Source organism: Leptosomus discolor, chromosome 2 (genome assembly GCF_034619465.1).
Source record: "Leptosomus discolor isolate bLepDis1 chromosome 2, bLepDis1.hap2, whole genome shotgun sequence".
Lineage (NCBI taxonomy): Eukaryota > Metazoa > Chordata > Aves > Leptosomiformes > Leptosomidae > Leptosomus > Leptosomus discolor.
In genome coordinates, this window is record NC_141392.1 from 92,105,684 (window position 1) to 92,118,682 (window position 12,999).

The 12,999-nt window shown below is 40.0% G+C and overlaps 1 protein-coding gene across 1 annotated transcript in view; it reads right to left on the reverse strand.

The window, feature by feature from the left end:
- Positions 1–5,057: 5,057 nt before the first annotated feature.
- Positions 5,058–12,999, reverse strand: part of SENP6 (SUMO specific peptidase 6) — a 101,933-nt gene continuing 93,991 nt past the window's right edge. Inside the window, exons 22-26 of the mRNA XM_086460466.1 lie at positions 12,815–12,918; positions 10,133–10,221; positions 8,642–8,710; positions 8,358–8,508; positions 5,058–5,524 (exon numbers count right to left, since the gene is read on the reverse strand). Coding sequence (XP_086316592.1) covers positions 5,315–5,524; positions 8,358–8,508; positions 8,642–8,710; positions 10,133–10,221; positions 12,815–12,918 — 623 coding nt within the window. The 3' untranslated portion in view covers positions 5,058–5,314. The remainder of the gene's footprint in view (positions 5,525–8,357; positions 8,509–8,641; positions 8,711–10,132; positions 10,222–12,814; positions 12,919–12,999) is intronic.

Below are 12,999 nucleotides of genomic sequence, written 5' to 3' on the forward strand. Positions count from 1 at the left end.
TTTCATGTATTACAGAACCGACGTACTATCCAGCATGTTACTTACGTACAGTATGAAATAAATTTCCAGGCCTGAAGCTATAGAATATGAAGTTCTCTAGAGCTAAAATAATTACTCTGTTTTCAGCCTGCTGCATAAATAGCGCACTCATCCTAGAGCTTCCAATTCCCAACCCAGTATTTCCTGAGAGTTCCTAAAATTCGTGTCATAGGTTTAGTCCAATACATACTGATGTCCCTATCCAGGCTGCCGCTGCACTCCGCCGTACATACATGTAACAGTCAGGGAAACACGATGTTAGTTTTAAAAATTTGAGATAGGAAGGACAAACCTGATGTAAACAGGCACTGTCAGAGAACTTGCTTTTAAAAACTTGTATTTGGAGGACAATGAAGGTAGAGGTTTGTGTAACAGTTCACAAACCATGGCTGTGAGCTGGCATCAGTGTATTTACTTACATTTAGCGTACATATATATATATATATTTATTTGACATCAGTATATATCCAAAAGTAAACCAAGTTCCTAAACTCAGAATACGGTTAAATAGATACTGTTTTGTGTTGATAAATTTCACTAAGTTAAACCACTGGGGAAATCTAACATGTTTTAATTTCTGGGTTAAAGGCCAGAGTCAAAACACTCTCTGAAGACAACAGCTGAGGCTGGCTGGAGCAAGGTGCTTCTCCCTTCAGTGGACTCCTCACAGCTTGCAAATACTCACCTGAAACAAACTTGTCTGGCTCCCATTAACCTTAAAGGTATTCGGTCAGCTTACAGTAACAGAGAATCTGGTCCTGAAAATGGAATTTGTAAATATCTTCTATGATATTGCACAAATGGACACATATACTACAGGGGTTTGACTATTTCATTAAAATAAACCATCTACACGTACTTACAAAGTACATCCAGGTTTTTTGTTGCTGCTGTTTATCTTTTACTCAAAAAATAGTGTACTTTCCTCCCTCTCCTGAATTACTTACCATTACATAATGGTGAGTATTTGGGGTAAAGTCATACCCCAAAGAACTCTTAGAGAGAATCTGATCACAAAACCCAAGAAAACAAGGAAAAATGAAGAAGGAAAAAAAGGCAGACAAGGTAAGTCTCTTTCTTGTTTACTAGAATTTGGATACCTTTTAATCCATGTAACCTTCTGTTCATATATATTCACATATGAACATAGCTCATACCTTTTTAAGCATCATGCATCACAAATAGTGGTTTACTCTCCCCCAAGAGCATCAACTCTGAGCCTCACAGAAAAAAAAAACAACAACAAAAAAAAAAAAAAAAAAAAAGGAGAAAAAAAAGACCTGGCAATGAAACAGCCTGGCTGTTTGAATCTAGGTTGCGGCTAGCAATTACTCGCACAACTGAATAAAGAATCCCCAAGGTATGGTGTACATTACCAAGTTTCCTTTCGTAACCACAGGTTTGCAGGAGTCCACATGCAAATTTGTGACAAGCAAGCAAAATCCAGCCTGTCCAAAAACTACAACCGACCACAACAGAGCGGTCACTTCCCAGATTACATCCCCACCTAACCAGGCTGGAGTCTACAAAACAGGTATCTTTCATCACATCTTTGAGCAGGCATGACTGAGTGAAGCAGAAAGGATTCCGTTTAAAAACATGGTGTAGGAAGATAAGGAAAATGGCTGTTACCTCACTCTTTACTGTTTCAAAGTCGTCGTTTGTAACATCAGCTCCCCATTGATTTCCAGTAGATGGGAAGAGTCAAATGACTTGGGGAGATGACGCACAGAGGTTCTTTAGGGGCACTGAGTATGTAGAATTTAAAAAAGACTGTTATAAAAACTGCCATGCCAAAATGAAATAAAATCTTCTACCCAGACTCCAGTACCTCTCATCATCATGGCTCCAAGAACCAGGACTCCAAAGAACAAGCACCTTTACAGCTACTTCATCTGTTCACGTGCTAAAACACAACTACCATGTTATCAGGGAAGGGCAACGTAAAGCTTTAACCAGTGACTGAAAATAGATTCTATTTAAGTACATCTGAGTAAAAAGCTACAGCAGATTGGTAAACCAAGGAAACTGCAACAGTTTGTTCACAGAAAAGTCTAGTAGTTGACTCCACTTTCCAGAGGAACTACATTAACAAGAATTAAAAACCATACATGCAAAAACTTCATGTTCTGCTTCACTCATTTGCTATGCCATATGTTAAAAAAAAAAATAAACATCAACAGCAGAGTTTTCTGATCATGGTGTAAAATTTGCTTGATTTTTCAACTCTTTCTTTACTGCATGTTTTGGAAGTTAGATTCCTCCAAGACGAGAATGCGGTGCGACCTCAAAAATGAACACCACAGTTGTTCTGTTTGAGGTCTCTGGGCTTTAAAGAGTGTGCTCAGGATCTTAAGCAAGAAAAACAGGAACGTCACAGGGGATTACTTCGATGTCTCTCCTGCTTTTGCAGCTACCCTGCAAATGTGCACCAGAAGTACATGCATTTTTTATGCTCAGTAATCTAAAACTTTTATAAGAATTCTTAACTGTTATTCTACCCAACGTGAAAAACAATACAAACAGATACATTTAATTAGGCAGCCATCCGATACCTTACACTGCAGGACGCAGTCATGCTGCTCTTAAAGCATCCGTAATCTTAAATCTTATCGAGGAATGCACAACTTATACTTTCCTCACTGTATGTGCTGTCATATAATTATTAAATAAACGTATGTAGTCCCCACCCCACTGACTTCCACTGAATAAATCTGATTCATAAAATTCACTGATAAAACTCCTTGTTGGGTGGCAAAACCCTGTCATACCGCTGACCATCATGTTAAGAGCAAACACCTAACAAGCACACGCAGCAGTGAGCTTCTTAAACCAAGTCAGTAAGGTTTTAAATAACTCATTCTTAATTCTGTGGGTTTTTTTCTATTAACATCACGTTTTATTAAAAAAATAAGTTTCCTATATTTAACATGTATATTAGCTTGCTGTATATGACTGAAGATCTCGAGACCTTTAACAATAAATGATAATAAATCAAACACTTTCTTCACAGCTTTGAAAAAGGGGAGGGAGGAGAAGGGGAGGACAGGAAAGAGGAAGGAAAAGGAGGAAGCACCAGGCCATTCCTAGCAAAAGAACCAAACAGTTCTACAGCATCAAATTATCAACCTGCATCACAAACGTTAGAAGAAGGAAAACTATTATATTGATCAAATTTGGATATATTCCATATAATTAGAACAAACCATTGGGAAAGACTAGACTGGGAAGGACTGCTTTCTATTTGCAATTGTCTCTCATCTGTATTTCCAAGAAGTGCTTCTCCTGCCTTTACAACGAGCCATCACTGATTTCCGTGCATTTGTACGAACTACTGTTCCAGTACGTCAGTCCCACTGAAGCCAGGCATACAAGACCCTGCAGGGAAACAACCTGAAATCACACATTTTCTCCAACAATGGCAAGAACACTGGGTAAATGTGACGGAGGAAACACCTCAGTGGTGCGCATGTTACGTATTTAATTTGTAGTCCAGAAAATTGCCCCCACTTGCTTTCGACAAGAAACCTGTGTAGGAGTCATCTCTAACACAACGTATATACGTGGTGCTTACGTACTCTCCATGGGGCCCAGGGTCTAGGCAAGAAGAGAGAGATGAAGGAATGAACAGCCCCTAAATCCCACGGGTTGTCCGTGCAGAAGATCAGCAACCCACGGCTGCATTGCTCTGTGTGCAATCACTCAGCCCTGGTGAGTGAAGCCCCTTGTAACCAGAGGGTTTCACAGAGATAGTCACCCGTGCAGAAATGCCCTGGCAGTAACACCGTTAGCAGCCGCGTTTTCAGGGTTTAGTGAGAATGAAAGCTCATGGAGAACCTGATGTACTGGGTTAGACTTGATCTTGAGTATAAAAATTGATCTTGGGGGACACAGAGTTCAGCTAATTAATTCTCTGCTGCTTCTCTTTGGGAGAAAGGAATGACAAAGGACATTCCCAGTAGAAAAATCAGGAGAGAAAATGTATCTGCAAGGAGGAATAAAAGGTCTCTCTCTTCCCCCGACAGATTCCTTCCTGGGTAGAGACCGTTTCTGGTTCCCTTCAAAGATGTCGATAGCAGCAGAAGACTGGACATAGATATCCTTGCACAAACTGTCTCTTGCTTTCCTCACTGGAATACCAAAGCCCTTCTCTGTAACACCGATAAAAGGCTGTGTCTGCGGTTTAAGCAACGATGGCATTTGAGGTTGTTGTAAAATCAAACTACACTGGAAATATCCAAACAAATCCCAACACTAGTCTGATGCTACCTAAAGCCAAGAACAAACAAGCAAGCAATGAACACTGGTATTTTGGTTTTTTGCATGGATATTACAAAAAATAGTAATCATACACTTTTTTCTTTTTAAATGTTCATTACTTAGATAAAGCACATATGAATGTAACATTCAGAATTGTAACATAGAAAATGTAATGTGGGCAATCTGCTATTCCAAGTACACTTACCAAAATACAATTTTATAATGAAGAAAGTCTCAAAATACACCTGTACAACAATAGGGATCCACAAAATATGATTTAATAGTATCACTCAAGATCACTTCATTGAAATCACTTTATAATACTGTTTGAATAGTCATCCTTGGTCAAAGAGCATTCTCCCCCTTTCCCTAGCCAGTCCCACTAAAGCAAGGGTGGAATTTTAACTGCAATGTGTATCTTTTAAAACCCCAAATCTGAAGCAGTCCTATTGACTATGACACTGCCTACACTTAGTTACTGGGAGGATGGGAATCACCCTCTCTGAGGCCATGGTACATTGAGACACTTACCCATATTATTGTTTGTAGCGCAAGCAGAACAATCTTGTAAAGGGCAACTAAATAGGGTCAAAATATGAACTATTTATCTGACTACCAAATCATTCCCTATGTGTTAATTAAGCCTGTAACATTACATCTTTACTGAAAAAGAAAAAGTTAACCATTTTATCCTATAAATATTTTCTTTATTTGCTTTATGTTTAGAAGTTGCTATTTAAGTTCTATTAACAGAAATACATAACAAAAGCTCCCTAACAAGTGGAAAAAAGTAATTACAAATGCTGAAAAAGTTGGCCTCATTAACATATGTACAGACTTGCTTACTTAATACACATCTTTGTGGGAATTAAATCATTTTATGACACACATTTATACAGGCATTAAACATTCCCAAGTAACTTTGAGCAGAGAATACGCCAAATCTTTAGTCTGGGCAGACAAAAATGTATATTTCAGTTTTGATTGTGGAGCTAACATGCAACAGACACAACATTCAGTCTGAGCTGCTGTTGATAAGTTGTTCTGTTTTTTCCTGCAAAGATCTTTCCATTGAACTTGAGTCCTTTTGTCCCTTCTTTTCCTTGTTCTGCTGTTCCTGCAGCTTCAGGATTATGTTTCGTATTTCTTCTCTTTTGGTTTTCATTCTTGGGCGTGGAAACCAGTCTGTTAAGTTCATTGGTAGCTCAAAACTCAGAATAGGATTCTGAAAAGAAAGGTCATTTGGATATTACAGTAAAGAGTTACTACCTTAAAGACTGGAGAGAACTGTAGGGGGAAAAAGTACGTTCGCCCCCCACCTCATTCCATCATCATGAAACAAAGTTTCTACAATTTGCGTATTTGTGTGTTTTGTACATGTACAATTAAGGTAAAATCAATCAAGCTTCAGTATGTTACAGAGTAACATTCATCTAGACCAGGGTTCTGGTTATAAGAGTGCCCAAATAATCTACTCAGTTTGCTACATCTTTTTTTAGACAAAGCATTTTACTGAATAAATGCGTAAAATTGTTCTAATTAAAAAAAAAAAAAAAAAAAAAAAAAAAAAAGAGAGAAAATTATTGTAATGATATAGCATTTTTTTAAAAAATTATTTTTAAAAGATGACTAGCATCAATATCTAGAGCTGATTAGGAATCTGTTGCTAAATACTCCTGGCCTTATAAATACCTTTAGGACCGCAACCAACTAGTAACGTTAGTTTTGCATTTTGCCTTAAAAAACAGGGCCTGTGAAAAGCCCCCAGCTACCACCAGCCCTTCTTTACACTTACGTTCTGTTTTCTTGCTAGAGGTCATTCACCCAAAGAATTAAGAGAATTATTATTATCAGACATTATCTATGCCACTGCTGTGATACTGTACAAGGATTTCACCCTAACCAAACAACAGTTGGTGGAATAGTGTTTTCTCTCAAAGAAATTCCTCCCTCTGCGTATTCCAGTTTACATGGCTAACAGGGTTAAGAGCAAACGGCATTCATCCCTTGAGCCGACCCTAGCAAGCAAACACACACACATAGAACTACGCAGGAACATGTCAATGCCTAACGTTGCACTAGCAACACCACTCCACATCCAAAGAGAACACCAGCTGGGTAACACGGCAATAAAAACCCTACGTTGAACCGACCTCGCCAATGAAGCTACTTAACAGCAGCAGTAAGCAGCCTTCAGAAGAACGATGCTGAAGATGCAGAAAACCATGGGTGAAAACCGAATAGGTTTCCCCATCCTCTCCATGAGGAAACAGGCCGGACAAAGGAAGAACATCAACGACACCTGATTACCCACAACAGAGAGATATTTCAAACTAATCTGAACAAATCTGTAACTAGGGCTTTCCGTTGCTGCTGCTCCGTTTGGGGCAGACCAGCACGGACGTGGGGCAGGACCGCTGAGCGCTGCCCCGCTGCCGCCGAGCTGCGCCCGCCGCTTCCCGCGCACCGGCAGCGCCGCCCCGCCCCGGGGCCCTCAGGGCGGCGGGTGGCCCCTCCGCAGGCCCAGCCCCGCCGGCGGCCCCAGGGCGGCCCCTGGCGGGCCTCAGGCAGCCCGGCTGACCGGCCCCGACCGGCCCGGCGGGCCGACGGGCGGAGCTGAGCAGGCCCGGTGCGAGGGAGGGCTGAGGGAGGGCGTGGGTGGCAGCTGACGGGTTCGCTCATCAGCACACTCCCTGCCCTGCCAAACGAGTCTCGGTTTAAAAAACACACACCGTGATTTTAACCCTTACTGTTAAAAAGACGATACTTTAAATAAATCCACAAAGAAGAAAAAGATGTGCCTGAAATCCACAAACACCTAAGTAAGCACCCCTCCCCAGACACCCCCACTCAGCCTGTACAGCTGGGGAAAACAATGACACTTTGTCCAACTCGAACAAAAGCATTAGCAGCTGAAATGGTTAGTTCAACAATGGTAAGACAGCCAAGTACCGTGCAGCCAGGGCAGGTTTTCCTCTCCCACTAGTGCTACTTCCGAGCATACCCTGTGCTTTGCCCTCTGACATCCACGTGCCATCCCTCTTCCCCAGCAGACAAAGCTGCTGCACGCTGCAAGACCAGGCAGGACAAGGGATTCAGCCTGATGTAATTCAGCTATCGGTTTGCAAGAAGGAAGGGGGTAAGATTATTAAAACTTGGTCGCTCCTCATATCCCCCGTGTACAAACCAAGAAGCGCTCGAGGATGGTTCTAAGCTCTCAAGGACTCATTGGTAAAGCAAAAGCTTTCGGCTTCGATATGCACAAATGCACTCTGCTAAAGCCCCGCTGCTCTCATGTCATGTATGAACGAGGGGAGGGTGGAGGAATGGAGAAGAAACCACCAGCTTTCCCAGGAAAGGTCAGTTACAGGCGAGTTCAGGAATAGTGCTCCGAAGTACTATAGACTGTAAACAGAGTTAGCGTCCCATGCAGGCAACATCTCACTTGACCATCATTTCTTCTCCCAACCCAGCTCCTTAACTGCTACAGTCTCCACTGCTTGTGAAAGCAGATGTACCTTGAAGACCCAACAGTTAAAGTAACATTTTAACCAACTTCTTCAGTGGAATCAAGATTTGGCATTTAGCTTTAATGATTCCACTTAAACGTTTTAATGCAAGTCAAAAATACTAGCTGTAACACATTAATGAATTTATTCAGTCATATTTCTTAGGGAAGAAAGAACAATGTTTTTGTACCACATCTTGAGTTCAGATTTTGAACTCAAATTTGAACTCCGTTTCTTACCAGATAATTTTAAAGGGTATGCACTGTAAGAACACAACAGAAGACTAAATATATTTTCTTAACATTCTCTCAGCAAATTCCATGGCTTCTGATTTCTGATACATATGTGCAACTAATAATAATAATTAGTTTATTTTCCAAAAATAATAATTATGTATGTTAAGGTATAAACTAGTTTATAATGCATAATCTAATAAATAGGTATAAGAGCTACACCAGACATCCTTTTATTATTGTAAGAATCTTTCTAGCTCATACTTGATTGCTGCAGGAGACCCAAAAAAATAGGTACACAAACAGGTATACATACCTCAAAAAAGCTCTCCACATACTGCAGTATGTACACCCCACAATCACTGAAGTTATTCTGTTGTGGCACTTTTGGGTTGGAACCTTTCATGACGTCTTTGGAAAAGCTTCTTTTGGTGCCTTTCCTGACTTCCCATTCCACCTCTAAGTATCTATGATAAAAGACCATGCAAATTCAAACTTTCATCTTCTTGCAAAATTTTGAAAAAAAAAAAACAAAAACCCCAAACAAACAAAAAACCCAAACCAACCAAAACCAAACAAAACCCCAAATATGAAACTTACTCCCTTAGTGTTTTCACAACATTTGACCGGGAAGGGCCTCTCAGTGAGTCCATAAGCAAAATGCAAGGCCTAAGAGAGAACACAATTGTAAGCACACAATATTTTAGAGCAAGTTGGAAAACACGTTACACAGCTAGCTATGAAATAGTTTGTGGGGTGACCTTAAACAAAACTAGATCAATACTACTAAGTTTTGCCAGCAATGCTGTAATCCCCTAACTGGGATGGCTAAATGTAAAGTTACCTTTGGATTTAACCATACACTAAGAACAGCGAACCTCAGAATATACTTCGAAAACCTAGTGCTGTCAGACTGAAAGCAGTTGTTACAGGGAAAATCTAGTTGCCTAAAACCCCCTTGGGTGTCCAGCGCTCTTTTGATGCACAGATGTCTGGGACACTGGCAAGAGACTAGACAGTAAGGCACACAACCCACAAACATCCCGCAGCAGCCACGGGAGGGCAGATGCGACAGTCCCCAGCACCTAAGAGGACACCACGTACGCATGTTCAAGAAGCAATCCCAACCAATGAGTCTGAAAGTCTACCTGACAGTCACCCACAACCCACACATGTACATAAGCATCATAAGCACGTATGTGAAAGTCTTCACCTTTCTAGGAAACATTATATTCACAAAGAAGGAAATATAAAAATGGATAAATAAATTGTGAAAAAATACAAACAAAATTGTGAAGACAGCAATACTAGTAACAGTATTTCTAGATTTGGAATCATGCATTTCTGTCCCACCAAAATGCAAGCAACTGCAATCAATGACTATTAATAAATAATTTCTGGGTTTCAATCACCAAAAAATAAATTTTAAGAGTTTTGGAATCCAAAACAGGTTAAAAAGTAAACAAAAAAGATGTAATTGAACTTAGAATTGTGGAACATTCTTATTAGAGATAAAAGAACAGAGAGAGAAAAAAGAACAGAGAGAGAAAGAAAAGAATACTGCTAAGAACAGAAAGAGACAATAAAGGGAAAACAGCTAGAACATGTTTAGATAAGAAGTGGGGGCAGTTAAAATTATTCCCACTTTCCTGTACTAATGTGACTGGTGACAAAGGTTTTCTTTAGCATTCATTTCAGTTAATGATTTTCACTTCAAGACATTTTTTAATATAGAAGGATACATGTAAACATGTTTCTGCACTTTCTTTTGTAGGAATCTAAGTGCAACATATCAAAGAACAGCCTTATTTGAAGAAACAACCTTCAACTGCCTGAAGCAGCACACAGGCTTAACAGAAACCCAAAAACCTGTTACTTCATTCATAGCTTCATTCATTAAATTTTCTGCTCACTGAAGATGGTGATACTACAAGGCGTAAAATTATCTCCCAAAACCACTAATATACTACAAACTACAAACATACTAATTAAACTGTCTGAAAACTGATATATGACCTTTTCCCATAATTACTGTCTTTTAAATTTCATAAACTTGTATGAAATTTCCATTTTAACTGTTTTAATACTTACTGTTTGCAGATAGTAGGCTTCAGGTGCCACTGTCCCATTTCTGAATTACAGTTATCGTCTACAAGGCCACCATCATCACTACTGTCTTCCTACAGAAGCAAGATGTTTACAGGTGTTTAAAAGCTAATAAGTGTTTTTCAAACAGATGCAAAAGAAATCGCTTACACTTCCCATTTTTGTTCAAGACCAGTAACATAAGTTTAATAAAGTAGTAGTAGCTGTAATCTGAAACCATTCACTGTTTGTCAAGTTTGCATTACCAACTTTCAGTCACATGGTTTCTCAATCCCAAACTGGAACGACTCCGAGTGAACACTACTATTTATTTAAGGACTGCTAAAACTAGAAAAAAGCTGCAACTGACATTTTCAAAGCATTGCTGGCTTAAAAGGCATGCACCTCCACGATTTGGTTATAATCCATATTATTAATACTTTCCCTTGCTAACGATTACTAGAAATTTGCTTGGTGGCTTCATGTATGGTATCTCCTAGATGAAATGAGACAAAAGCTGACATGAACTTGGAAGTAAAATTTGGTCTTTGCTCTAGAACGCACCAACTTAAATCTAAGGGCAAGGGAAATTAAACTGCCATATTACATAACATGGGTTGCAAAAAAAGTCATGCCACAAACCTGGGAACATCCTTCGACCTTCTGATTTCAATAGATGGCTATGAAGAATATGGAAGTTTTAGGAACAAAACCACTAAGGTCTTGTATCTAAAAAATTATCCGTGGTTTCCTACCCTTCTACCAAGTTCACTATTACTCCCACAGACCATTGCATTATAAGGAAAGAGATGCTTTCCAAAAATGGGAAACCCTGGATCAGCATGATTTGTGAAATTTTTGATGAGAATTATGTACATTTCACTAACACACAGGATCCTATGACTGAAATCCTCATGCTATGCCATGAAGACGTTATCATATTAGAAAATACTGCCTAGTTCCTAATACACTTGTTTCTGTTGCAGCCTCAACTCCATTTTTGGCAGATGTGAAGGTGTCCTCAGTCCGTCATGGTCTACCATTTCTATACTTGCTTTGTGCATTCTATAAGCTATCAGTGACAACTTCAGCCTGAGTTAAGTTCATAGAAACACAAAATAATTTGGGTTGGAAGGTACCTTTAGAGGTCATCCAGTCCAACCCCCAGCAGCAAGCAGGGACACCTTTAGCTGGATCAGGTTGCACAGAGCCTCGTCCAACCTGACCTGGAATGTTCCCAGGGATGGGGCTTCTACCACCTCTCTGGGCAGCCTGTGCCAGGGTTTCACCACCCTCATTGTTAAAAATGTCTTCCTTGTATCCAGTCTAAATCTAACGTCTTTTAGTTTAAAACTATTACCCCTTGTCCTATCACAACAGGCCCTGCTAAAAAGTCCCTCCCCACCTCTCCTGTAGGTCCCCTTGAACCACTGGAAGGCCGCTCTAAGGTCTCCCCGGAGCCTTCTCTTCTCGAGGCTGAACAACCCCAACTCTCTCAGCCTGTGCTCACAGGGGAGGTGCTTCAGCCCCCTGATCATTTTTGTGGCCCTAAGTTCTAAACTACACTGCAACCAGGGAACTCGGCATCTTTTCCTCCTCTCAAGGAACACAGCTGGCCATGTGTTTTCTTCCCTGCCTTCATGCCATGTACTTGGAAACACTCTACTACTCTTTCTCCATCTTCATGAACCCCTAACTGCTACAAAATAGACAGAAAGGGACTTCCATCAGGTGAGAATCGCAGAATGTTTGGGCAAGTGGCATGACAGGAGAGGTGGGTTGAGTCTGTTATGAAAAGCATAGCTAGGTTTCAACATAAACTGGAGCTTTTATATGTATGTGCACAAATACATACTATTTGGAAGCCATTAGAAATAGCTGCAGACTTTGGAAAGTAATTGATTGTTCTGGACTCAAAGGTGAAAAAAAGGTAATTCCTAGACTGTATATTTGATAGCCTCCGATTCTTTATTTTGGACAACTTGGAGTCATACACCTGGAATATGAACAGGAAGGCTAATTAGGAAGAGTAAATGTGTAATTCCTAGCTTGCTCACATTGAACTTAACACTGTAGAAGCAACAGGGCTATGGAATAGTGTCCTCAGACCCACCAGGGAGTCAGTAAAGGACATTTTAATGATCAGTCTTTCCATAGCCCTAAAACCTAAACGTCTTCCAAACTGAACAAGAACACTACTCGATTACAAATCCATGTTGTTTAGATTTGATTAGGAGAAGCACCAATGAAGCAAAACAGCAGAGCAGCACACACTCGTAAATGTGTCTGTTTATGTCCAGGAAATGCAGCTGAAAGAACAGTAACGTGTTGTTGGGTCTGGTAGGTAAACATGGGGGTGGGGGAGATGAAAGACAGAAACGTGTTGACTTTCAGAGTTTCCATTAAAATCATTGTGTAATATTGTCACTACGCAAAAGACTCACAAAATTAAATGCAGGATCAGTACAGCAGTTTCCTAGTAAACAGATTAATAAACAATGTACAATCCTCTCCTGTCAGCTAAGTAGCAACTTTTTGTAGGTAACTAGTGCCTTGGATGTGACACTTGTAAAGATAACTAGCTTCAGACAATGCACTTTTACAATGTGTATACAGCTTTTAAGCTGCCCATTCAAAAATACAACACAATAGTTTGTATTTCCCAAATAAAATTGCTAAGTTCTTTACCTGGTTATCCTGGTCTTCAGAAAAATCTATAAGCTCATCTTCATTTAGTTTACTGCCATCAGCGGAGTCTTCACTATAGTTTAGCCTGATTTTGTGCAATCCATCTGCATCAATCACAGACAGTAGTATATTTAAATATCAAATACTATGGCATCTTTGAAGACCAAACTTAACTTTAAACACCA